The 26366-nt window shown below is 54.0% G+C and overlaps 1 protein-coding gene across 2 annotated transcripts in view; it reads right to left on the reverse strand.

Annotated features, from left to right (window-relative positions):
- Positions 1-17139: 17139 nt before the first annotated feature.
- Positions 17140-26366, reverse strand: part of LOC111146132 (collagen type XXVI alpha 1 chain) — a 124078-nt gene continuing 114851 nt past the window's right edge. For both annotated transcript variants that reach the window (XM_022501538.1, XM_022501537.1), the window contains exons 7-13: positions 26204-26356; positions 24489-24572; positions 23301-23353; positions 21598-21633; positions 20214-20261; positions 18301-18385; positions 17140-17552 (exon numbers count right to left, since the gene is read on the reverse strand). In XM_022501538.1, coding sequence (XP_022357246.1) covers positions 17392-17552; positions 18301-18385; positions 20214-20261; positions 21598-21633; positions 23301-23353; positions 24489-24572; positions 26204-26356 — 620 coding nt within the window. In that variant the 3' untranslated portion in view covers positions 17140-17391. The remainder of the gene's footprint in view (positions 17553-18300; positions 18386-20213; positions 20262-21597; positions 21634-23300; positions 23354-24488; positions 24573-26203; positions 26357-26366) is intronic.

A 26366-nucleotide genomic window follows, 5' to 3' on the forward strand; every position in this document is an offset into this window, starting at 1 on the left:
ACACACATCGAGACACATTGTAGTCAAAATTTCAAAAGGCAGAGGCAAAGAGAACCTAGAAAGAAGCAAGAGAGAAGTGAATCTTCACCCTTGAGGACTCCTCAGTAAGATTATCAGCAGATTTCTCATCAGGGACTTTGAATTCCATGGGCCAATATATTCAAAGAGCCAAGAGAATAAAACTATTAACTAAGAACCCTTTGTCTGGCAAAACCATCCTTCAAAAGTGAGGGACAAGAGGAGACATCCCCAGATACACAGAAGCTGAGTGAGTTCATGGCCATAAGAACCACTCTGTAAGAAATGCTCAAGAGAGTTCTGCAAGGTGAAATTGAAGGTCACTAGACAGTAACTTGCAGATGTATGGAGAAATAAAGATTTCAATAATTAAAGGTAGATAGTTGGCAATGATAAAATCTAGTATGTATCCGGCTCTATGCACAGTGGGGAGTCTGCCTGAGAGTCTCTTTCCTTCTCCCTCTGTCCCCACCCCCTGCCTGCTCTCTCACTCTCTCTCAAATAAATAAGTCTTTCAAAAAGAATACATGATGAGTACTCTTGTGTAAAGTATAGAATTGTTGAGTTGCTGTATTGTACCTGAGACTAATACAATACTGTGTGTTAACTATAGTGAAATTAAAAAAAAGAAAGACTAATATATTTACCAAAAACACATTAGTGTAAAAACTAGGATAACTTTGGTTTATAACTCCAAATCTTGTTTTCTACATAATGCAGGAGACTAATGCATTTAAAGGAACTACAAGTTTATGGTTTTTTTTGCAACACAGAGTATAAAGATGTAATCTTCTGACACCAATACCTGAAAGGGGTGGGGACAGAGCTGTAAAGGAGGAGAGTTTTTGCATTTTATTGACATTAAACTGGCATAAATTCAGATTTGAATGTTATAACTTTAGGATGTTACACATAATCCCCACAGTAACCACAAAGAAGACAGCTATAGGATTTACACAAAAAGAAATGAGAAATTTCTACATTTCCCTACAAAGTTCATCTAAACACCAAAGTAAGACAGTGATGTGGGAAACGAGGGACAGAAAAAGCTATAAAGCATATAGAAAACAGGGCACCTGGGTGGCTCAGTCGTTAAGCGGCTGTCTTCAGCTCAGGTCATGATCCCAGGGTCCTGGGATTGAGGCCCACATTGGGCTCCCTGCTCGGTGGGAAGCCTGCTTCTCCCTCTCCTGCTCCCCACTGCTTGTGTTCCCTCTCTCTGTGTCTTTCTCTGTCAAATAAATAAATAAAATATTTTTTAAAAGCATATAGAAAACAAATAGCAAAATGACCGAAGTCTCTCCTCATTGGTAATTACTTTAAATGTATAGGAATTAAAGTCTCCAAAGACAGAGACAAGTGTAATTGATAAAAAAACACATAATCCAACTATATACTGTCTGTAGGAGGCTCACTTTCTGGGGCACCTGGGTGGCTCAGTGGGTTAAGACTCTGCCTTTGGCTTAGGTCATGATCCCAGGGTCCTGGGATCAGGCCCGGAGTCGGGCTCTCTGCTCGGTGGGGAGCCTGCTTCCCCCTTTCTCTCTGCCTAATTGTGATCTCTCTCTCTCTCTCTCTGTCAAGCAAATAGATAAAATTTAAAAAAAAAAAAAAGTCTCACTTTCTTTTTTTTTTTAAGTTTTATTTAAATTCTAGGTAACATACAGTGTTAGGTTAGTTTCAGAGGTATAATACAGTGATTCATCAATTCCTGGGAATCCTCAAGTCTGTAAGAGACTCGCTTCAAATCCAAAGGCACAAATAGCATGAAAGTGAAAGGATGAATAAATGTATTCCGTGCAAATAGAACCGGAAAGAGACCAGGAGTAGCTATACTGGACAAAATAGATTTTAAATAAAAAAATAGGTGTTTATAATTTAAGAAGTCCTTTTGATTATAGCCACCATTGGAAAAAAAAAAAAAAAAACTTTTAAAAGAGTTTACGAAAGACCGAGAAGGACATGATCTGTTAATAAAAGGCTTGCTGCAGCAAGAATATATAAATTATAAACACTTATGCACCTAATGACAGACCCTGAAATATATGAAGCAACAACTGGCAGAACTACGAGGAGAAAACATCTCCACAACCTTAGCTGCCGATTTCAATGCCCCACTTGCAACGGCAGGCAGAGCAGCCACACAGATATAAATAAGGAAACGACACATAAAACAGACTAGATCTAACAGGCACATATGGAACGGTCCACCCCAAACCAGAATACACATCCTTCTCAAGCGCACAGGGGACATTTTCCAGGACAGACTCGAGGTTAGGCCACAAAGTCAGTCTCCATGGATTTGAAAAGGTGGACCTCCTACAAAATGTCTTTTCTGACCACAGAGAGATGAAGTTAGAAATCTACAACAGAAGGAAAACTGGAACAGTCACAAAATTGTGGGAATTATACAACAGACGTTTAAGCAACCAGTGGATCAAAGAAGAAATCACAAGGGAAATGAGAAAATACTTAGAGACAAATGAAAACAAAAACACAACATATCCAACGTTACAGGAGACAGCAAAAGCAGGACCCAGGGGGATATTTATAGTCATAAACACATTAAAAAAATCTCAAATCAACAACATAACTTCACAACTTACAGAATTCTAAAAAGAACAAACAACCCACCGCTCGTAGAGGGAAAGAAATAATAAAGATTAGATCAGAGATCAGTAAGAGAACAGAAGAACAATCAAGAAAATCAATGAAACCAAGTCGCTTTGAAAAGGTCACCTAAATCGACAAATATTTAGCTAGAGTGACTAAGAGCGAAGATGTAAATTACTAAAATCAGAAATGAAAGTTGAGATATTTCTACTCATTCTCCAGGAAGATCATAAGAGACCGCTATGCACAGCAAATTGAATATGAACAAGGAATATACCAACAACTTGAAAAACTGTTGGTTCACAAGCTCTTAGGAAGTTTCTAAAATTGGCCCCATTTTCAGAGGGCAGGGAGAGGCCTGAGAAAGAGGCCACTGCAGTCTGACAGGTAACAGGTGTAATAAGCCAGGGAACTTACATACTTACTGGGGACTTACTGTCTTGGGCAACTGTGAGATGAGTAGATCTCCACACCTACCGGCCACATTTTACAAGTTTCTATAGAAGCCTTAACTGCATTCAGTCACATTTGTCGGTCTGAAAGCCACATCATTATCTCAAGGGTCTGTCCTTGGAGCAGCCACTGGGAGCAGAGAAGGCAAGTAGAACCCATAATTCAAGTACAGGGGAGGTGCTGAGGAGTCTCCCAATTGCTGGGGTCCAGCCCACGGGCCAACCAAGGGTCATGTCTTCTGGATGACCTTCCCCAACAATAACCTAAATAAAATGATAAAATGGACAATTCCTGGAAACACAAAATCTAACAGCACTGAAATGTGAGATATAGAAAATGTCAGTGGATCCGTAACTACCGAGATTAAATCAGTAATTAAAAATCTCCCAACAAAGAAAAGTCTGGACCCGATGGCATCACCAGTCAATTCTACCAAACATTCAAAGAAGAATCAATACCAGTCCTTCTCAAAGTTTAAGAGGAGAGGAGGGAAGAAGAGGAAACACTTCCTAACTCGTGCTATCAGGCCAGCATTAATTACCCTATACTAAAGCCCGACAAAGGCACTACAGGAAAACTATCCACAGCGCTCCTTCCATGGTTGCAAGTGGTGTATTGAAATCTACATACCTCTTATGAGCATTAGTGCAAAAATCTTCATCAAAACACTAGCCAACCAAATTGAGCAGCCTGTTTAGAGAATTACAAGCCATGACCCAGGGGGATTTATTCCTGGGATGCAAAGATGTTTCAACATAGCAACATTAACCTGTATAATATCTCACATGAGCAAAATGAAAAACAAACAAACAAAAAAACACATGATCATCTCAGTTGATCTTTGGACTGAATCATACCACCAGTCTGCCTGGGTCTCCAGCTTGCAGATGACAGACTGTGGGACTCCTGGGTCTTCATGGCTGCATAAGCCAATTCCTGTAATAAATCTCCTCTTCATGTCTATCTATACTAATCCATATGTCTGTATCTGACCTAGATCTATGTATCCTACTGCCTCTTTTCCCCCGGAGAACCCTAATACAACATCCATTGATTATCATTTCCCTTAAGAAATATTAAAAATTGGGGCGCCTGGGTGGCTCAGTGGGTTAAAGCCTCTGCCTTCAGCTCGGGTCATGATCTCGGGGTCCTGGGATCGAGCCCCGCGTCGGGCTCTCTGCTCAGCGGGGAGCCTGCTTCCTCCTCCTCCTCTCTCTCTCTCTCTCTCTCTCTCTCTCTGCCTGCCTCTCTACTTGTAATCTCTATCAAGTAAATAAAATCTTAAAAAAAATATTAAAAATTTCCTCATTCTTTCTATGTTGAGTAACTTCGGATTTTTATCCTGGAATTCTGAGTATTATGTTATGAAACTCTGGGTCTGTGGCTAGTTTCAGACCCGAAGTTGTGATCCGCCTCCTTTGAGCAGCGATTCTAAAACAAGTTCCTTTTTAAGAACCTTTGCAGTACTGTTTTGATCCGTGTGTACGCGCTACCCAGAGGCCAGTTTGGGATCTTAGTCGTGGTCTGCACTGCGGGCTGGTAAACTACAGCCTGTGGATTGTTTTTGTGATCCCCTAGGAGATAAAACTGGTTTTTATATTTGTAGGAGAGAGAGAGAGGAAGGAAGAGAGAAGGAAGAAAGGAAAGTTGGAGTATGTGACACAGAGTGTATGTTACCCATGAAGCCTAAAATGTGTACTGTCTGGCCCTTTACAGAGGAAAGGTCCATTCTGATCTCCATTCTGATTTCCATTCTCAAAGCCTTTGCTAGGCTGTTTAGTTCAACGCACACACAACTCAAGCCTTGGGACTTTGTGCACACATTTAAAGAATCCTTTTTCCCAGCTCCGTTCTCCCCATGACACCCCCCCCAACCACTGTCTAAATCTCCAAGACCCTCCCCCCCCCTTTCCTGGTTCTCTCACTAGAAAGCCAGGGTCTTAGTCTCTCTGTGCTATCAGGCACTCCCTACAGATGGGTCCATCTCGGCAAGAAGGGGCAACAGAAAAAAGAAGAATATGGGGGTTCCTTGCCCTCTTCAATGACAGGTGTCACTCTCTGACCAGAGAGAAATGTTTAAGTGCCTGTGGGATGGCAGAGGCCATCATGAACAAAGGGGAAAACAAACTGGGCTTTCCTGCTATGTTCTCTGTCCTGCAAAATACATTCTTGATTCTCTGATCAGAAAGACAGGGTTTTTTTCCTTAGAGCTTCTTCTGTTTTCACCTCCTTCATGGTGCCAGGATTTGAGATGTGCTAGAGTTTAATGGAGAAATATGGAGAAAAACCAGCCGACCAACCAACCAGGAAACTCAGTTATTTCACTCTTTGATTTCCCTCCCCAATCCACTTTCTCTGATTTACTTCTCAGAGTCCTCAGATCATTGCTCTATGTATCGTGTCCAGGTGTTTTAGTGGTACTCAGTGGGAAAGTAGGACGGAATGTGCCTTAAACTATCGTCGTGGGTTCCCGAAGTCCAAAAGTTGGGTTCTGTAGAGCGATCTTGTTAAGCACTCATTAATTCTAATTAGTTGCTTACAAATTTTAAAAACTTCTAAATGCAAAATAATTTTTTATTTTTTAAGATTTTGCTTATTTATTTGACAGAGACAGTGAGAGAGGAAACACAAGCAGGGGAGGAGGGAGAGAGAGAGGCAGACTCCCCACTGAGTAGGGAGCCCAATGCGGGGCTTCATCCCAGGACCCCGAGATCATGAACTGAGCCGAAGGCAGACGCTTAACAACTGAGCCACCCAGGGGCCCCAAAATGCAAAATAATTTCATCTGTGAATAATGGCAATTTACTTCCTCCAATCTCTGTATCATTTTCCTGCCTTACTGTAGAGATTGGCAAACTTCTTCTGTAAAGGCCAGATAGTTCTTATTCTAGACTTTGCAGACCATATGGTTTCTGTTCCAACTACTCAGCTCTTCGATTGTAGCGTGAAAGCAGCTATAGACAATATATAAATGAATGGGCATGGCTGTGTTCCAATAAAATTGTCTGTACACAAACAGGTGGGGCGAAGCACTTCCAGAATGACAGAGTAAGGACTTCCAAAAATATTCTCCTTTGTAAAAGCAGTGAGCATGCTGGCAAAAGTTGTCAGAATCAACTTTTTCATGACTTTGGAAATTAACCAAAGGCTTGCAAAAACATGGTGAGTGTTTATTTTTAATTATTTTAAAAGATGTATTTATTTATTTAGAGAGAGAGAGAGCGGGTGGGCGCAGGGGGGTGGCAGAGGGAGAAGGAGAGAGGGTCCCAAGCAGACTCCGCCTTGAGTGCAGAGCCGCACACCAGGCTTGATCCCAAGACCCTGAGATCATGACCTGAGCTGAAACCAAGAGTCAGCAGCTTAACCAACTGTGCCACCCAGATGCCCTGGGAGTGTGTACCTTTTAAAAAATATGGCAGAATCACAGTGAGAACAGCAAGTTTTGTGACATTTTGGCTTGCCCTATTTCCATTTCCTTCTCCCCACCTCCACTGTAAGCTTGAAAAATGATAGTCTCATAACTGCGGTGGCCAGGACAGCCAGCAGCCCTGCAGCCACTAGAAGGTAAACAGGTTTGGAGCATCCAAAAAAAAAAAAAAAAAAAAAAAAAATGCCATACCCAGGGAATTGTCACTAATTGACTTGTCTGGCAATTCCCTGAAAAGCTCCATTCCCAGGACTGTCTTTATTCGACCCACCTTAAAGATTGCTCTGTGCGAACAGCTCTAGCTCTAGAGCATTTGCCAAGAATAATTAGGTGCAAGTGTTTAACACTGTAGCTGCCTGAAATGGCAGTATCCATTGGGGTTAAAGAGAGACTAAATAAAAACTGGAGATGTCCACAGGGGGCTTCGAAGGCTCCAGCACGTCCCTGGGACTCTAGAAGGCCACACATACGGGCATAGCTGTGCACACATCCAGGCAAGACTTCTGAAACCTTGGACATCTCACCTCTGGCTGACCTTGAGGCTCTGCACAAGCAGGAAGTGAAGGCTAGGACAGAGTTGTCTAGCTCCTTGCTAGAGCACTGAAGGCATGCCCCAGCACACGGGCAGAGCCCCTCAGCAAGGGCTGGGCGACTAATTTAAGGGATTTAAGGAAATCTCTAGCCAATCTGTAGCTGACCACTAAGCCAACTGTGTAGAAATTTCAGTGGCTAAACGCAGCAAAGAACACAGACTTTACAGAATTAATCCAGGCAAGTTACTAATGAAACCAGCAGCAGCAGCAGCAGCGAGAGCAAATCACAGTAACAACCAACCCCCAGGAAGTGGAGATCTGATTCCAGATTTGTGACATTCTATTAAATGCCCAATTTTCAACAAAAATTCATGAGCCATGCCAAGAAATAAGACAGTATGGCTCAGTTACAGGACACTGTCCCCAAAGGAGCCCAAACACTGAACGTATCAAAGACTTTAAATACACTATTATAAATATGTGCAAAAGAAATTAAAGGAAGAACATCAGTAACCAAACAGACATTGATAGGGTATACAATATCCTGGGCACAATGCTGGCAAGGCTTGACCAATTAGACCTGCAGGGACATTCTGTGCAGAGCAGTCTCTGAGCGGTTTCCTCACCAAAAGCTTCCTGATTCCAGCTGCATTTGTGGCCGTCTTACTGCCTGTTTCTTTTCTCAATCCATTCTCCCATGTTCCTGATGATTCGGAGCTCTTCGAGATTTTCCCAGTGAATTCCTTCTCTGCTTTAGCCAGCCGTGCAGAGTGGGTTCTGAATGCCCAAACCCCAACTGATACACTGTATTCTTTCTTCCTCCCTTCAAGATTTTAAGTAAGTAATTTCTATGCCCGGTGTGGGGCTCCAGTCACCACCCGAGACCAAGACTCACATGCTCTACCAAGTAAGCCAGCCAGATGTATTAGTTTCCACTTAATGTTACCTCTTAGACATGTTTTCATGCCATTAAATATTTTTCAAAATATTAATTTAATAGGTGCCCAGTATTTCCTATTTATGTAATTTATTTAGCCATACCCTAGAGTTTGAGTGAATTAAAAATTTATGTTCTTACAATAAATACTGTGTTCACATTTTAGCTTTGACCATCTCCTTAAAATATGTTAGAAGTGGGGGTTCCACATTAATGATATGAACATTTTTAAAGCTCTATGGCATAAACCCTGTTGTTCCTTAGAAATTTTCTACCAATTTGCACCTTCATGGTTTAAAAGCTCAATTGCTGTCTATTCAGTAAGATTGATTATGATTTTAAACAATTTTTGATAACCTGATGGAGAAATTCTTGTTGTTTTAATGAGAATTTCTTTACTAGCGAAGCTCAGTATTTTAAAATATATCATATTTGTGTTTCCTTTTGTACATTTCTCATTGACTACTTTTCTACTGGAATGTTCATTTTATTTATTTGTTATTGCTTTTTATATATTAGAGGTGTTAACCCTTTGTCATACTCATTGCAACTGTTATCCTGTTTATAGGGCAACCTAAACATTCCATTAAATGGTTTTTTAAAAACATAAAGATATTTAAAATATTATGTATTAAATTTTCTTATTTTTTTTTTCCCCACTGTTTTTTTTTGTTTGTTTGTTTAGAAGGACTTTACTCAACAACAGATCAAATATTTGGCTATAGTTTCTTCAAGTTTTTAATGATTTCCTTTTTTATTTTAATTCTTTGGATCCTCTGGAATTCATATCAGAGTATGGTGTGAAGTAAGGAGCTAATTTTATTTCTTTCTGAATAGCTAAGCAAATGTCCCAGCATCATTTATTGAATAATCTGTTCTTCCCCCACAGATTTGCAACGCCACCTCAGTAAGCTGAGATGCGGGGATCACCATGGCAACGGGGCTGCATTCAAAGCATTTGTTCTCACAAAGTGGAGGGCTGGTGCCCAGCAGGGCTCAGCCTTGCCTCCCTGCACGTCTTCCCTAATTAAGATGCACCTTTTGGTTTTGAGTCTTCAAAAATACTCTCCCTTTGTAAACCACCGTACAGAAGGAAAATTAAGGCCAAGGCCCTGGGCGCCCCATCTGTGAAGAGCCGGGCCTGCCAGAACGGTTGGAGTAGAGGAGCAGGTAGGCAGCGGGGTGAGAAAGCGGACCGTGACTTGGTCCTGAGAACCTGGAGGAACATACATCATCAAGCCCCCAAAGAGGCTGGGGACAGGATGGTCACATTCAAGAACGTAGTGCTCACTTGACACAAAGCAGAGACCGAGCTTTTGGTCCAGCAAGAGCTGGTGCCCCTAACAGGCAGGAAAGCCACACTTCCATGCTGTCCGGGATTCCTAGCCTTAGGTCTCTGGGGTCCTCCTTCCTCATCAGGTATCCGTGTCCAGCCTGGCAGGGATGAGACCTCAGCCCGGGCTCATTTGCCAAGGAGGGGGTGTCCTACCTCTGGGGAGGCCCCGGGGAGCCTGCATACTGGTGGCATGGTGGGGGCTGCCAGCCTTAAGCACCCGCTACCCCCTCCTTCTCCCTGATGACCCAGGTATGAGGTCTGCCAGAGCCCCGGCCTGTGGGGTCTTTCCTCATGCCCTGCCTACCCACCTTAACCTACCCACCTTAACCAGTGACAGGGCAGTCTGGGGGGTGCTTTGGTGAAGAACCAGGTCCGCCCACTCATGCCCCAGCTCCTGGTGACTGTCCCTCCTCTCTGTTGCCACCATTCAGGCCTCATGCCCTTTGGCTGGAGGGCCGCTTCCTAACAGGTGTCCCACAGTGTCTGTCCCCTGCTGGAAACTTCCGTGGCAGCCCATTACCATCAGGACAAATCTCCTTTCCTAACCTGACCCTGTCTTCCCTCCTCCCACATCTGCCCCAGCCTCTTTCTGGAAACTTCCCTGTGCTTCTCACACTTCTTCTCACACAGACAGGCCTTTGCATGTGCTGCCCCCTCCTCCACCTGGCTAACTCTTACTCAGTCTTGCAGGTGCCTCAGCTGTGTCCCCTCCTTGAGAGGATGCTCCTCCCTCCAGCTGGGCTGAGCGCTCCTCCCTGGGGTCCCCCACTGTCCTCACTGCCCTCCTCGATTTCTAGAAGGTGGGGACTGGCCTGCTTCAGTCTATGAACTGATCCATCGATGGGACTGGGCCAGGGGGCAGGATGGGCCAGGTATGGGGCCATCCTCTAGCCCTACCCAAGGGTGCAAGGCTGAGGAGTGGTGCTGGCTGCTGAGCCACACTTTTTCCTGGTTACCTGGCCCTCAATGAGGCCATGTCTCCCCCCACCCCCAGGAATAGAGCAAGACAGGGTGCCCTTCCAGGGTAGAGGTGGTTGCATTTCCGGCACCCCACGGGAGCCAGGCCCAGGCAGAGCCCAGGAGCGTTCACAGTTGCAAGTTAGTAAGTGGGGGGCAGGGGCTATGGACAGACTGCCGCTGACCCCTCGGATCAACAAATCTTAGAGAGGATGCAGCCTTGCCGGCTCCTGCCATGAAGCCTGGGGAGGGGGCAGTGTTTGGCAGAAACCGTTGGGCAACAGAACCCAATCCCCACGGTGTCTCCATGGGAGGCCAGAGAGGGTGTGGCCCCTCAACAGCGCGCAGAAACTAGGAGCCATGTCAGAACTGGGACTTGAGGTTCTAGGGTCCCTTCTGTTCTGAGCCACACAGGCGAGCTCTGGGTGAAGGGGGGCCTCTTGGCAGCTTTCAAACCAACCCCCCGAGTCCTCAGCAGCTCAGATAAGGCCGTCTCCCAGAGCGGCCCCTGCAGTAAAAGACTTCAGGGGCACCTGGGTGGCTCAGTCGTTTAAGCGTCTGCCTTCAGCCCAGGTCATGATCTCGGGGTCCTGAGATCAAGCCCCACATTGGGCTCCCTGCTCAACAGGGAGTCTGCTTCTCCCTCTCCCTCTAACCCCACTCGAGCTTGCTTGCTCGCTCTCAAATAAGCGAATAAATAAGAAAAAGCCTTCAAACCAAATCAGGGAGCATCCTTTGGGTGTGGGCCCTGACATCTGCGATCAAAGCTTCCCGTTTTTGCTGTGGCTGTGTTTCAGGTGGGCTCAGGTGTTTGACCCTTGGAGGCTTCCAAAGCAACCCTGGGACAGCCAGAGACCCCAGGCTAGGCATGGCCACCAGGGGCAGCCCTGGTCATTTACCCTAAGGGCTGTACCAACAGCAGCCTGTCCTCTGTGAGCCAGTACTCAAGAAAGGCCAGGAGCTCTGTGCCAGGTGAGGGCAGGACAGCTCTGCTTTGGTGGGGACCAGACCTGAGGGTTGGCATTCTACCACATCCATGGGAGCCTGGTATCCCTGGGGTCTTGTGGTGTCAGGAGTCTTGTAAAGAGAGAGGACAGTGATGTGCAGACAGGGAGACAGCTTCTATCCCCAGCTCAAGCAGAATCCTCAAAGATCAAACCTCACGGTTTGGTGGAAGTTTCTAGAATGTGCCAATCCTACAGAAAGGTTTGCAGGGCTGCCAGGGACCTTACAGGGCATCGTAGTCGTTAAGAACAGTGCAGGCTCCTGCGTAGCCCTAAAGAGAAATGAAGCACAAATACATCACAACATGAATGAAACTGGAAATCGTTACACTGGGACAAAGAAACCAGAAGCAAAAGATCACACAGCGAAGGATTCCAGGATGTCAAATGTCCAGAATGGGCAAATTCATAGATAGCTGGTCAGTGGTTGCCTAGGGGTGGGAGGAATGGGGGGCACTGGGGAATGTTGTAATACAGGGTTTGAGTTGTAATACAGGGTTTCTTTCGGGGTGATGACAATATCCTAAAATCGACTGCACGACTCTGAATACACCAAAAGCACCTGAATGAGACACCCGAAATGGGTGAGTTGAATGGTATGTGAATTATAGCTCAATAGTAATAATAGGGGTGCCTGAGTGGCTCAGTGGGATAAGCCTCTGCCTTCGGCTCGGGTCACGATCCCAAGGTCCTAGGATCAAGCCCCGCATCGGGCTCTCTGCTCAGCAGGGAGCCTTCTTCCCCCCTCTCTCCGTCTGCCTGCCTACTTGTGATCTCTGTCAGATAAATAAATGTTTTTAAAATAATAATAATAATAAAAAGCTCAGTTACGGAACAGGGAGTGTAAGCTGCAGGGTCAGATGGCGGGTTCAAATCCTGACCTGGGCAACCGCAGCCAAGTCACGTAACCTCCTGCCCGAATTTGCTCCCCTGCGAAATGAAGGGTGACGAAGCCACTGGGTTGCCCGAGTCCGTTCCTATGACTGTTGGGGCAGCGCCTGACACAAGGGAGATGTCTACCCCAGGGAGGGAGCTCAGCCCTCTGACATGGTGGAAGACGGAGCCCCGGGGGGGGGGGGTTAAATGACGGGCCCAAGGGGCCCAAGGTCACTGTCATAACAGCCTCCAAACTCTATGTCCCAAGTCCTCAACCCTAGAACGTCTGCATGTGACCTTATCTGGAAAAGGGTCTTTGAGGCTGTAATTACGGCAAGGATCTTGAGACTCAGAGATTGCCAGAATACCCAGATGGGCCCCGCATCCAATGACAAATCCTTATAAGAGATCCAGGGAACAAGGACAGGGCAGCCGCCAGCCAAGAGATGCCCACTGGAAGCTGGAAAGGAAAAGGAACGGATTCTCCCTGAGAGCCCCCCATGGGAGCACAGCCCTGCCGACACCTAGATTTTGGCCTCTAGCCTCAAGAACTGTGACAGGATACATCACTGGCCGTCTATTACGGCAGCCCCAGGAGCTTGAACAGTGACCCAGCCCGCAGCGTCAGAGCAGACTTGTGACTCCACTTACCACTCGGGACCTATTGGTGGCATCCCTCTGCGAATAAAATAAGAGCTTCAATCCCAGATAACTCGAGGAGTCTGGAAGCCGCTTCTGTGAGCCTTCTTTACAGATGGGAACACGGAGACCCCGCTGTCTACTTGCCCATGCCACACAGCCATCAACAAGGAGGGAGGCGAGGCTGGAACATGTGAGCCCTGCTGTCTCCTTCGGGGCACACCGGCTCATTAGATTTACCAGCCCCTGCCTGAAAAAGTATTTAATTTGCCTTTTACAATGCACCGATTGCAAGTTAATTAACGGGCAATTGAAAGTTATAGGTGACATTAGAATTTATTAATAACATTGGAAATAAATCTCCGTGGAATTCAAGTAATTGAAAGTCTCGTGAAATTCTCTTTTTTATCATCCATAAAACAGGTCTAGGAGGGAGGTGTTCCAGAAACCTCAGGGGGTGGTTGGGATTGCAGGTGTGGGATAATTGGGTGGGAGGGGGCTGCTGTTCTGACCTGGGCCCATGTTGGATGCTCACCTGCCCCCTGTGCACCACCTGGGTCACTGCCTTCTAGGGTCTGGGAAGGAGCCATTCTCCCTTTGGAAATGTGCTGTGACTCACGGCAGTGATCCGAGCAGGGCACTGGGGGCACAAATGCGGCTCGCTCACAAGAGGTCATAAGCCTAGTGGGGAAGACAGAGCCGCTAGGGCTGGGGCCCAGGGCCTGAGTCAAGCAGTTCCTACCCATCTGTGCCCATGGTGCGCCTATGCTAATGTTCCCTCATTAACCCCTGGGTGGCCTGCAGGGGTGGGAGCTCCCTTCTCTCCCACTCCTCCTGCCCTGGGCTGATGCTCTGGAGGCCCTCCCCCAGGGGGTTGCGGGGAGAAGGGGACAGCCACAGGGCCTGGAGGCCCTGCAATGGCACCCTGGCAGGGGGCTCTGGGTGGACTGCTTCTCCATTCTGAGTCACCACTAGTACCTGTAAGTAGAGTGTGGAGGCGCAGGTGGGAGTTTCCCCCCACAGCACAAAGACACGCAGGACACCAGACAGAAGTGAAGGCCGGAGAGGCCCAACTGGTCTCGCTGGGCTGCAGGAATCAGAGCAGGGAATGCGTCTGAAGCTGAGAGCCCTGCTGCCCCTGGGGCTCTAAGCGCCAGGCGACGCCCCCTCCAACCTGCCCTCTTCCCCCCACCAATCCCGCAAGCACCCGGGGGGCCCCCCACGTGGCTGGGGAGCCAGCACCCCCAGGCCAGACAAAGAAGAGGCCAGCCAAGGAGAGACGCTACCGCCCCATGCTGGGCTGGTGCCGCCATCGTCAGGGGGGATGGGACCCTGGTGACAGGGCCAAGTTCCAGAGCCCAGGCTGGGGGCAGGGAACAGGGCAGCTCCTGCAGATTCCTGCGCAAGGAGGCTGCGCAGGCAGGCTTGCGTTTCAGTAAGAGCGTTTTCTGGGCCAGATGGAAGGAAGGGGCACACTGACCTCGAGAACCAGTTGTGACAGCCGGTCCCCTGTGGGCCAGCGTCCTTCCTCCAGCACTTGAGGTCCTCCAAGATCTGGCATATGGCAGCCGCTTCCGTCTTCCAGTGAGCGTTCCTTCTGTCGTCCCCCACCCACCCAACCACGAATCTTGTCCGGCCCCGGCCCTTCCTCACACTTGCCCCTCCTGGCAGTGCCCTGCTTCAGTCTCCCGGTTAATGGGCACGCCCCTCTGCCCTCCGGAACCACGGCAGCCTCGAGCCCGGCCTCCCCAAGTCTCAGGCCTGTCCTGAAACTCTGCTTCACTACCAAGCGCTGTGTGACCTCGAGCGAGCCGCCCCACTTCTCGGGGACGTCGCGGACGCTCCACAAAATGGGAAAGGTGGCTCCGACGCTGAAGGCAGGTGACATACGCCGCATGTCTGGCGTAGTGCCGGGCCTCATCTTTAAGAAGGACCAGCCTGGGACCACCAACCCCGGGAAACGCCGTCCCGAAGCCTCGACGCCATCCAACACACTTCACACTCGTCGCGCTCACCCTCCGCCTCCCACCGGAAGCTGCTTCCCTCCCGCACTTCCGCTTCCGGCGGCCCGGGCGCTCCTGGGCATCCGGTCCCGCCCCCCGCGCTGGGGGCTGGCTGCCCACTCTGCCTTCTATGGCTGCAGGGTCCCGGGCCGGGGTGCAGACGAAGTCTTTCCGTGCATCTAAATACTGAAAAGTTACACGTTGAGTTAACCCACTTAAATAAAAGGCGCTCTGTGCTCGCACTTTGAAGATATCCTTTACAAGGCCTGGGAAGGCCCGGTTGACTCCGGGATTCTGACCTCCCAAGGCTGTGCTCTGGAACGGGGCGGCCCCGGGGAGAGCCAGCCCCTCGTCCTCGGAAGCCCCACCTCCCTGCTCGCGGCCGTCCTGCACCCAGAGGCCTCGGGCGCACGTGCGGACAAAGCGACAGCCCCTGGTCGAAGAACGCAGGTGTCGGCGGGGAAGCGGTCCTCCCTTGAGGCGTGGTTAGGGAGAGGCCCACACGGAGCCTAAGCTGACGGCCCCGGAGCAGCACTTTTCAGTGTCCCGGGCAAAGCGGGCAAAGCAGACACTCTCGTGAGGCTGGTCCTCCACAGGTCTGGGAGAAGGAGATGCCTTCTGCCCAGCCTCCCTGAAGAGTGGATACCCCGGCTTGTCATTCAGTCCCATGGGGACCCTGGAGGCTGCCCTGTACCCTGGCTGAGGCTTCACCTAACACAGGGGGTTGCTCGGGGCCAGGGGTGAGGGGTCGTGAGCTGAGAGGGTGGCCTATAGAAAGAGAAAGGGGCTCAGCCCTCCAGGGGAGGCAGCCCTCACGGCCAGGCCTGGCCCAGCCTCCTGCACTTGTGTGTACGCTCTGGGCACAACGGCACCTTGTACAAGGGGTCCCTGATGACCTGCCCCCACTCCAAGCCTTTGCTGAGGCTATTTGTTCCCCCTGCCTCCACTGCCCTTCCCCATCTAGCCAACTCCCACTGACCCCCGAAGACCCTTTTCCCCTCCGTGGCTCCTCCCCGGACCCCTGACAGATTAGCCGCCCCCTCCATCGTGTTGCTGTAGCGTGCAGCCGTGTCCCATGCTGTGTGTGCGGCACTGTCCTCACATCCGACCACCCCATCCCTAGATGTGACTCTTTCAGAGCCGACCTCCCTCCGCACCTGCGTCTTTGTGGCCAGGAGCCAGGATGGCCAGGCCTCCCTGCCAGCCACCACCACAGGACACCAGAGCCCCAGTGGGGAGAGCACCTTTATTGTCAGAGCATTCTAGACTTCCCACCGGCCTCTGACTGCCGCCCCTCGGCCCCCAGGCCAGTCCTGCCTCACACAGGGCAGGGGGAGCTTACCGGGGCCTGGCCACAACCTCCCAAGAGCCCCAAGGACACTGGGGACAGATGGCTCCAGTCCTGAGGGGAGACATGACCTGGGGTGGCACCAAAACCTCCGAGCCTGCTACTGAGACTGGGTCCTGGCCCAGTAAGAGAGGAGCACCAGGGCCAGGCCGGGTCACAGGGGAGCCCATGGCCCAAGAGGCCTGTGGTCTGAGCTGCTCTGGGATCCCCGGGCCCGGGTGTCTGCTGTGGAGTCTGCCTGGGCCCACAGCCCTGAGGGGACAGCATCTTTCCAACGGGGCCTGGGACTCGGGCAGCTTTCTTGTCTCTAGCTGGTCAAGGGGACGTGGGACTTGCCGTGTGACCCAGAAATAGCCAGCCCTAGAGATTCTCAGACAGGGCAGAGCTACCAGCGATGGCCTCCTCGGGGCGCACCGGCCCAGTAACTACTTCCTCCTCTCGACTCATGGGCAGGAGGGCCCTGCTGGGCTGGCTGGGTCCAGAGGCCAGGAGGCAGCGGTGGGCAATGCCCGTTTGGTAGGAAGGCCCCTGCCACCCCAGTGCTCCTCTCTCAATATCCCCAAGTCCTGGGTTTATTCAGGGTGTCCCTGGCGCTGCCAGACCCTGCAGCAGACCCCAAGCCCGGGGACAGGGATTGAGGAAGAAGACCCAGGACCGTGCCTTCCTTCCCTGCTGGCTGGTCCAGCCTCTCCCACAGCCCTGTGCCCAGCCTGAGTTTCTCTGCAAAGACAGGAAGCTGGCAGGTAGAGCGTTAAGGATCCAGGAGGCCTGGGTTCAAATCCTGTCCCAGCTGTCCCTGGTCCCGTGGCCTCGGCAGGTTATTCATACTCTCTAGGCCTCCATCCTCCCAGGGAAAGTGGGGATATCAAGCCTACCTCCTAAGGGTTAAATGAGACAATGCAGGGAAAGCTCCTTGGACAGGCCCAGACTCAGTAAATGATGAGTATTAGGGTTATTCTCGTGCCCCACCCAGCCCCCCCAGACCCCGTCTCCTGCAGAAGGTGAGGGTGGGGAGGGCAGGGACCAGGAAAGGGCCCTGCCAAGAGTGCTGGGGCCCTCTGGACCCTGCCTCTGGAGCTGCCATCTGTCCCCAAGCACCCCCCAGACCCCAGGAGCCAGTGTCTCTTGCGATCATCCGTGCCTGGAGTGCAGGCCCCCTTGGTGGGTCTTCAGGAGCCAGCAGGGCCACAGGGGCCTCAGGGCCGGGTCTCCGGCGGGGCTGGGGCTTGTCCTGGAGAGCTGGCCTCTTACTTGCCACCGCTGGCCCGGCCGGCGCTCCTCTGCCCAGGGTCAGGGCTGAGCAGGGCAGCGAGGGCGCTGTCGGGCGGGGAGCCGCCCCGCTTCATCTTCAGGCTGGCTCTGAGGGCAGCATCTTGGCCAGAACCCCCCTCGGGGGAGGCCAGGGGATCTGGAAGGACAGTAGGCGGGCCGGCTCACGCAGGGCCTCGGAAGCCCTCAAAGGCCCCCTTTGCTTCAGGCGCCCCAACGGCGAGGGAAGCCCAGTGCCCAGCGAGGACAGGGCAAGTCCGCGGAAGGCTCCCTGGGCACGTGGGCACCTGTCACTCATGCGTTTGCCCGCTCACCCGGCAACCAGTGCTGACCTGGCAACCGGTGTGGACCCCGCCCGGGCTCCCCGCCCTGCATGCCAGGGAGAGACGCGGAAAGCCCACCCCCATCAGGGAGCACAAGGCTCTGAAGAGCACCGTGGGGTGAGAGGAGGGTGCCTTCTGGGGGAGAGACCCTAGAGCAGGTCCTGAAGTGGGAGCTGGTGGTCAGTGGGCAGAGGAACTGGCCTGAGCAAAGGCGTGGAGGCAGGGGGCGGGAGGGAGGTCCTGAGAGAACTATGTGGTGGCTCCAAGTCACTGGGCACCCGGCCATGCTGGGCAGGGGCTTGGGACCTAATGTGCCTGGACATCAGTCACGGGCAGTAGGGGGCCACGGAGGGTCCTTGAGCAGGGGAGGCACAGGGTAGGGTCCGCCTGGGGTTTGGAGAAGACCGACTGGCAGCCAAATGGAGGTCATCGAGTCAGGCAGACCAGAGGCAGGGGCAGCTGCCCTGAGGGCAGCAAGGGGGTGTGGAGGCCGGGGCAGAGGGGATTCCCAACTCCACGGCCAGCGGCAGGTCCGGCTGGCTCCAGGCCCTGGTCACCACTCACCATGGATCCCAATCATGTGTTCCAGGATGAGGACTCTCTCCGCCAGGATCTTCAGGGCCTCCCGCAGCTGCTGCACCCCCTCACCCTGAGGGGTGGGGGAGGAAGCGGCCAGGGTCAGGGCCGGCCACAGAGAGGGGCCACGTCCTCTCAGCCCTCCCTATTCCTGACTCTGTCCCTTTGTCCCCATCCTCTAAGTAACACAGCCATGCCACGTTGGATACCCACATGGCAGGCCTGGGGTCTGAAGCCTTGTTTGCAGACAAGAAAGCTGCAGCACAGAGAGGGTAACCAGGGTCCTGGGGCCACACAGCCTGGCTTCACACGCAGACCTGTCCCCCGCACGTCACGGTTTTTCCTGCTCCCATGGCTGCCTGGCTGCTTCCCCTGGGCAGAGCCCTGCTTTCTGGAAAATACCCTACCAAGGGCAGAGGCCCTAGCACAGGTGGGGGCATTTTGCTGGTCTCCTGAGAGCTCTCCAGGTGTGGCCACTCCCGAAAAAGAGACTAAAGGGAGAGCCACCGTCTCTAGAGCGTTGGCACAAGTGCACCATTATGAGGGTCTGACCCACACATGGGCAGAGGACCTGGTGCACCGAGACCCATCAAGGAGCTGGTTTATTGAGAAGACAGATGTCAAGGCCACTTGAAAAGGGACGTGATGGTAAGGGACTCGGGCCCCGCCCTGAAGTCAGTCCCAGAACAGGCCTCTTGCAGGCATAACACGACGGCTCACGACAGCTCTATCCTGATGTTCAGATCGATCTAGTTTGAAATAACACAAAAGGATGGGCCCCCTGGGTGGCTCCAACGGTGAAGCGTCTGACTCTTGATCTCAGATCAGGTCTTGATCTCAGGGTCGTGAGTTCAAGTCCTGAGATGGGCTCCACACTAGGGATGGAACCCACTTTAAAAAAAGCAAAATAAAAAAAAGAAAGCAAAAAGTGTCCTCTAGGTTAAGGAGAGAGGTCTTCCCCCCAGGGAAGCAAAGGCCACAAGAAGCTACACTGGGGGTAGTGTCAGGGATGGGGGTCCAGAGCCCCAGCCCAGCCCCAAGCCCCTGAGCCCCGGCAAAGAGTGACATCCTAAGCACTGTGTCTGTCTCACTTTGCAAGTCTGCGAATCTCCCTGCGACTCTGGGCCCATGCCTGTAGCACATCTTTCTCCTGCTGCCTCCTGTGCCCACCATAGCTGCTCTGGCTCCAGCCTCCCCACTCCATCCCAGCCCACCTCCCCATTCACCCCCAGGGTGGCTCATCAGAGAACCCTAGATGCCCACTGTGGCTGGCCACTCCCTGAGCTCTGACACACCCTGGGGATTCTTGCTGTCAGCCTGCAAGTTCTCCTCTGCCAGCCCCACTGCCCTCACCCCCTTTACCCATCACCCAAGTCTCCAGCATCCCTCCTCCTCCCAGAAGACAGCAGGTCCCCACGGCCATGCCCGTATTCCATCTGTGTCCCTTCCCCACCCCACTGTGCCCCTGCCTGCTCCCATCCTCACTCCCTGCCCCCCCATTCCCTCCCACATCCACCAGCCCTCGGTCTACGTCCCCACGTGTCCTTCAGTCCACCAGCGCAGTGACGCTGGGGGCACTGCCACGGACCAGGCACCGCGCATGGGGGATTCCTGTCCCTGGAGAGGGACTTGGCAGCTGTAGCCTCCTTAAATAAGGGGTTCTCCCCAGCAGTGTCTCCCCTCTCCTCCAGCCCCGGGCCAGTTCCCTATCTGCACGCTAAGCTGCAATCATTATGTCACTCACCAGCCTCCCCCACCGGGCAGGGACCCCCCCTTCACCCCGTGGCCTGGCGCCCTATGTGAGGCTGAGGGGTGTCAGCGCAGACCTGCCGGGCACCCGCCCTCCCACTGGGACGCAGCCAAGGGGGCAGGAGGGGAGCTTGGCCCCCAGAACCAGTTACCTCTGCAGCAGCTTTGTCCTCTTCGTGCCCCTTCCCGCCAGGCTCGCCCTAGGAAGAAAACCCCGCAGTCAAAAATCTGTGTGTGTGGGGGGGTAGTGGGGGCACCTCTCTACCCGCCCCAGCTTCTCGCACAGATCGCGGGCGCTGGAGGGTGTGAGGGCAGGCTGGGCAGGCAGAGCCTGGGGACAGGGGTGCTGGGGCCCAGAGCTGGACAGCTGCCTCCACGGGCACCGCTGCCCTGGGGTAGGCAGAGCAGGGGAGCGCCCGAGGCCCCAGGCATCCGTGCATGGCCCCACGTGGGTTGGTTTGGGGGCTTCACTGTTCTGCAGGCTTGACACCCCACAAGCTCAGGTCTCAGCTCGGCCAGGGATCAAGTCCCTGTTTCTCTCCGCTTCCACCTCTAAAACGAGGCCAGCAATACCGGCCGCACACTAACCCCCACATTGTATGCAGTGTGACCTTCAGCAGGTTACCTGACCTCTCTGTGCCTCTGTGCTCTCCTCTCTAAAATGGGGTAACACCGCCTACCTCCCGGGAGGATTCAGACTAAATAAATCAATACTTACAATGAGCTCTGACAGGAGCCTGGTGCCCGAAATTCTGGGGCAGGACTCAGCATTGTTACCAGACAGAAGCCAGGACGTGGCATGGCTTTGGAGGCTAACACTGCTGGGTTTACTTGGCTCCATCATTGCCTTGCTGTGTGACCTCGGGCAAGTCACTTAACCTCTCTGAGCCTTAGCTGCGAGTTCTCAAAAAAATGGGGAAAATAAAGTCCTGGCTTGCTGGGTCATAACTAAGCTTAAACTCACTGTGGGCGAAAAGCACAGCCCCTCCCAGCACACGGGAGGTGCTCGGCAAAGCTCCGTCCCTCCTCCCAGGCTCTCTGCCCCTAACTTAGACCTGGGCATCGAGGAGGTGCCTGCCTCCTTGTCCCTGCAGGCAGGAGTGGGGACATATAAATTCTTACTTCCAAGGAGGAAATTTGAGGCCAGCTATCTGGGCCTCTACTTCTGGGAGGTTCAGAGGAGGGAGGGCCTCCGCAGGCCACATAGCATGCTAACTCGAGGGTCTGGGCTCCCCAGAAGAGACCTGAGGACATGCATCCAATCCCCTACCAGGAGGCTAATTTAGTCATTGCTCACACTCCCAGTAAGGGGCTCCCCACTTTCCAAGGGCACCCCTTTACCAGCTCGGGCAGGTGGGATCACAGGAAGGCTGCCCCTTCTCTGGGCAGGGTAGAATCAGGCCACGTTAGGGGTGGCTGTGGGGCTGAGCCCAGGCCAGGCCGGGACAGAGCTCCCGCCCCACCTCTCCGGTGCCCTGGGCCTGCACCAAAGCTCACCACCCTGGGAACACCCCGGCGGCACAGTCCCCCACTTACAGCCGGTCCCATCATGCCCCGCTCTCCGGCCAGGCCCTGCAGAAAGGCAGAGAAAGCAGATGAGGCCTTGCCTGCCCCACTAATGCCTCTGTCTCCCCCTCAGCTGCCCCGCCCCAGGACGGGAGGAGGACAGAGTGGAGGAGATGGGACGGCGCCTCCTGGGCCACCCTCCACTAGCTCCTCCCTGAGCTTGGGCAGGGCCTTCAGTCTTCTCAGCTGAGAAATAGGCCATTACGGTTGTCACACAGAGCCTGCACAGATGGCAAAGCCCGCAGGCTCCCCCCCCCACAAAGGGCCCCCCCAGAGAATGAATGATGGGGGTCCCACTCAAGGCCTCCCATCCATGCTGAAATCTAGCTGGAAGGCTCCCCAGAGCCCAGACCCACGTGTCCAGCCACCGTCCCACTTTCCCACCTGCCCACAGGGGGACGCCCCACTCCACTTCCCCTGAGAACCCTGGGTATCCCCAAACCTTCCGTATTCTGCAGCCACCTCCTGGGAGATAGCTCCCTGTCCTCCCAGAGGCTCCCACACACGCCTGGGAGATAACCTTCCTTTCCTTCTCTTGCCAAATCTGTTCCATCCGCCAGACCCATCACACCCACTTTCTAAACCTGTCCCTTCCCTTTGTGGCTTCCCGTACAACCACCTGAATGTAAGTCACCTTCTCTCTCTCCCCCTCACGCTTCCTTGGTCTCCCTGCCCCACTGCTCCCCCACCTTCAGCCTTCCGTTCTCCCACAGCAGCCCCAGCCCGAGCGTGAGGGGCCTCTTAAAGATGGAAATCAGATCATGGGCTCTCCTTCCAGGAGACTCAGAGTCCCCTTTCCCTGTGACAGAAAACCACACTCTGCCCCTCCGGTCAGACCCTGCCCCCACCTCATCTCACATCTCATTCTCCTTCCCTCAGTCTGTCCTGAGCTTTCTTCTACCCCAGGGCCTTTGCACTCGCTCTTCTGGCTGCCAGGATTGTCCTTTCTTGGCATCTTTGCACAGCTGCTCCTTCTGGTTCGTTAGGCCCCAGCTGAAGTGTCACTTCTGCATGTTTGTCATGCCCTGCGTCCCTTCCCTCTCCCGCAAGGGCACAAGACCCTGATAAGAGACCTCCTGACAGGATAAGGCGATCCCCAAGCACCCACCACATTCTTGGTGAGGGCTGGAGAAAGCCTGAGAGGGGCCCCACCCCTGCTGTTCTCCTGCTGTGTGACTCTGGACAGGTGACTGAGCCCCTCTGAGCCCCCCTTCCCCATCACGGCTGGGATACCATGATAACATTATCTCGGAAAGCCGCTGGCACAAACAGGTGGGGAACGGTTCTGAATCTCATCGTTCCCAACTCTCCCTGTGCCTGTGGCCTGGGGCAGCTGAAGGCATCTGGTGACAACATGTGGGTGACTCTTGGTGACAAGGGCTACAGGTTGGGGTGGACATTCTGTGATCTGTATGTCCTCTGGAGGCACCTGGCCTCTCTGGGTCTCAGTGAGCTCATCTCTGAGATGGGAAGGGTGCCCACGCCTCCCTGGGATGGCGGTGGGTAGCACAGGGCTGAAGCTGCTGATGAGATCCGGGTCCTGCCTGAGCCAAGTGGCCAAGGGGCCAGCTGGGCCGCCCCTTCCTGAGCAGCTCAGGCTGGGAAAGAAGGCTGGCTCTTCCTTCCCAGGGAGACAAGTCCTCCTCCCCTGCCAGAAATGGGGAAGCCCTTACCTGTGATCCAGGGACACCTGGGGGTCCTGGGGGACCGTGTGGTCCAGGGGGACCTGTGGACAGAGTCACAGATGATCACCTGGAGCCAGCCCCCTGCCTGCCCTATCTTGCAACCCACTCTTCCCCCAGAGCCTCATCCGTGGGGCCACCCTGCGCTGCCCCCCCCCCAGCCAGCCAGTCTCCCAGCAAATCTCTCTCAGGGTTGTCCCTTGTCCGGGGGGGACCCTCCTGGGTCCCTACCCCTCCAAGGCTATCCTTCTTGCCTGAGCTACTACAACAGCGTCCTGACCATCCACGCTCGCGGCCACCCAAAGCCACCTTCAGTTAGGGCCCTTCCGGGGCTCCTGAAGCTCTCAGCAGGGCCCCCTCCACCCGCATGCCCCCAGCTACCCTCCTGGAAAGCTCCTTGGCCTCTGCGCTTGTGCAAGGGCTGTTCCTTCCTTCTGGAGCTTCTCCATCCCCTCCACAGCCCAACTAATTCTTTCCTACTGGTCTCAGGCTGAGCATCACCTCCTCCAGGAAGCCTTCCAGCACTTACCCCACCCCTGCTCTAGTCTGGTCCCCTCACCTCTGTGGGGCATTCGCTCAAATGCTACCTTTTAAAAGAGGCCCGGAAACTAGAGCCCTGCGCCACATAGGGAGCAGTGACTACATGAAAGGGGTAAATGAATAATGGGGGGACAAGGCACCCACATACTTGGTGAGCAGGGCTGGCCCCTGCCCTGCACTCCCCTTCTCTCCCCTCCAGCAAGGGTCCCTGGAGGATGGGGATCAGGACAGGCCCAGGATCCAGCCCCTTAGAACCCCAGGGCCATCCCCTGCCCCAGGGCCCCTGGTTTCTGTCAAAAGGCCCCGCACCTGCCCTACCAGCCCCTGGGGCCAGCCCTGTGCTGACCCCGTGCCTCCGCCTGGACCTGGGCCTCCACGTACCCTGGCACAACCCCCACTCGGGCCCACAAGGGGGCAGCCCCGAGTGGCTTCATGCAGGCAGAAGGCAGAAACATTTGGGGCTCCTGTGTCTAGTCCCGCCAGGGTGCTGTCCCCCAGAAGCAAGGGACCTCGCCCAATCCCCTGTATCCAGCCAAGGCCATGGTTCTCCAACCAGCCCCACAAGGCCCCTTGGCCCAGGCCAAGCCCAGAGCAGGTGCCCCATGCAGACCAGGCTGTGCAGCTGCCCTCTGCACTTACCTGGAGGGCCAGGGGGGCCCCGGGGCCCCGGGACGCCAGCCAGCACTGTGTCCACGGCGGCCGAGGCCAGCTGTGAGTCTCCGTCTGCAGGCAGAGCAGTCGCCTGTGACCCGGTGGGCAAGGCCAGGTGCAGGACCTGAGCTTCCCCAGGGCCAGGACAGGCACCCCTGACTCCACTGGGCCTCACAGCAGCCCTGGCAAGCACACACTCTTGCTCCCGCAGAGCCCAGGTCGAAGGGCAGGGAAAGCCCAGAGGGGTTCATATAACGCACAAACTCCTTCCAGAGCATTCCAGCCCCTTCAGAGTCTGGCCCTGCCCTACTTACCTCCCCAGTTCCCCAGCCAGAACTCTCCTCCCCTTCCCCCCACTCCACTCTACAGGCCCTTTCTTGATGCACCTGACAGGCTCACTCCGGTGGGGCCTCCTCCTCCAGGAAGGCCTCCCTGCCCAGTCCTTTGAGCTGCAGGGCCCTGGGCTGCCTCTATAGTGCCCATTACTCAGCCTGGGGCGGGGTGGGGTCCGTTATTGACCCAGTTCCTGCTATTTGGGTCTCTCCAAGGCAAGCCCCCTGTGACTTCATCCTGCCCGAACCCCAGAGCCAGACCCAGAGAAGCCAGGCCAGGAAATGCCTGGGATGGGAGTGGCTACCCCTGCCCTTCCCTTCACACCCGGAAGCCGGGACCACACTTCCAGGGGCTCACAGCAGATGGGGACCCAGTAGGGCATCCCCACTCCTTCCCAGGCACACACCCGGCACTCCCTCAGGGACCCCAAAGGCTGGTGAGGAGGGTCCCATCTGAGGAGGGCTCTGAGGGCTCTGGATGGCAGGCAGTGCCTGAGGCATCGTGACCAGGGCAGGCTGGAGCCCTGGGATGGCTCCCTGTGGCCCCGGGGCGTGTGCAGCAGAGCTCTGCTCTCTCTCTGAGTCTTCAGTGAGTCCCCACTTGCTCCAGAAGGCTCTGCTCTCACAGGCTGGGCCCCTGCACCCGCTGGGGGCAGCCCAGGACCCCCATTCTGCTCAAGAACGAGTCCCTCCCTTCCACCAGAGCAACTCCACTGGGAGTATTAACTGCCCCCACTCTACAAGTGGGGAAACTGAGGCTCAGACAGGGACAGAAGCACCAGCAGGAGGGGGCCAGAGTTTCTCTGACCCAGACAAAGAGGTCCCTGTCCCCCACGGTGCTTGGGATGTCATCCAAGCCTGTCACCCGCTTCTTAAAACCCTCCCCCGGTTCCCCGGGGCACTTAACCAGGGGATACCCCTTTGGTGGCCCCCCCACCCTCCGGGCCTCCCTGCTCCCGCCCGCCCCACTGGGTAGGCAGGTGAGTCTGGGTTCAGAAACCCCAGACTTTGGCCCCTGAGGGCTGGAGTCTGTTTTCCTCACGGCTGTGCCCCCAGTGACACAAACCATGTGATGACACATAGTAGGTGCTCAACCAACACTTGTCACACAATCCAAGGTCAGGGGATTCGTGAGGGGATGTGCTCCCGCCACCAAGTGGGGAAACTGAGGCTGGCCACACAACAGAGTGACATTGGGGAGGGGGTCAGGACCCCAGGGGCAGGAGCTGGGCACCAAGGCAGGGACAGGCCAGGCTGGGGGCTAAGGACCCTTCCATCACCCCAACACCCCCAGCACAGCCCTGCTCCCAGGCCGCTGCCCAGCTCCCTAAGGGTCTGCTTCCCCAAGGTCTCTCAGCGGGGAGTACTCACCGCCCTTGTCCGTCGGCGGCTGCAGGGAGTAGAGGACCCCTTGAGGGCTGTTTGGAGGGGAGCCCGGGCTGCCTGCTGGGCCGGGGGGGCCAGGGGGCCCAGGGCGCCCCGTCTCTCCAGGAAGCCCGCGGGGCCCTGGTGGCCCCAAGTGGCCTGCAGTGGG

This window comes from Enhydra lutris, unplaced genomic scaffold (assembly GCF_002288905.1).
Source record: "Enhydra lutris kenyoni isolate GAN:26980312 unplaced genomic scaffold, ASM228890v2 scaffoldscaffold13, whole genome shotgun sequence".
In the NCBI taxonomy this organism is placed as follows: Eukaryota; Metazoa; Chordata; class Mammalia; order Carnivora; family Mustelidae; genus Enhydra; species Enhydra lutris.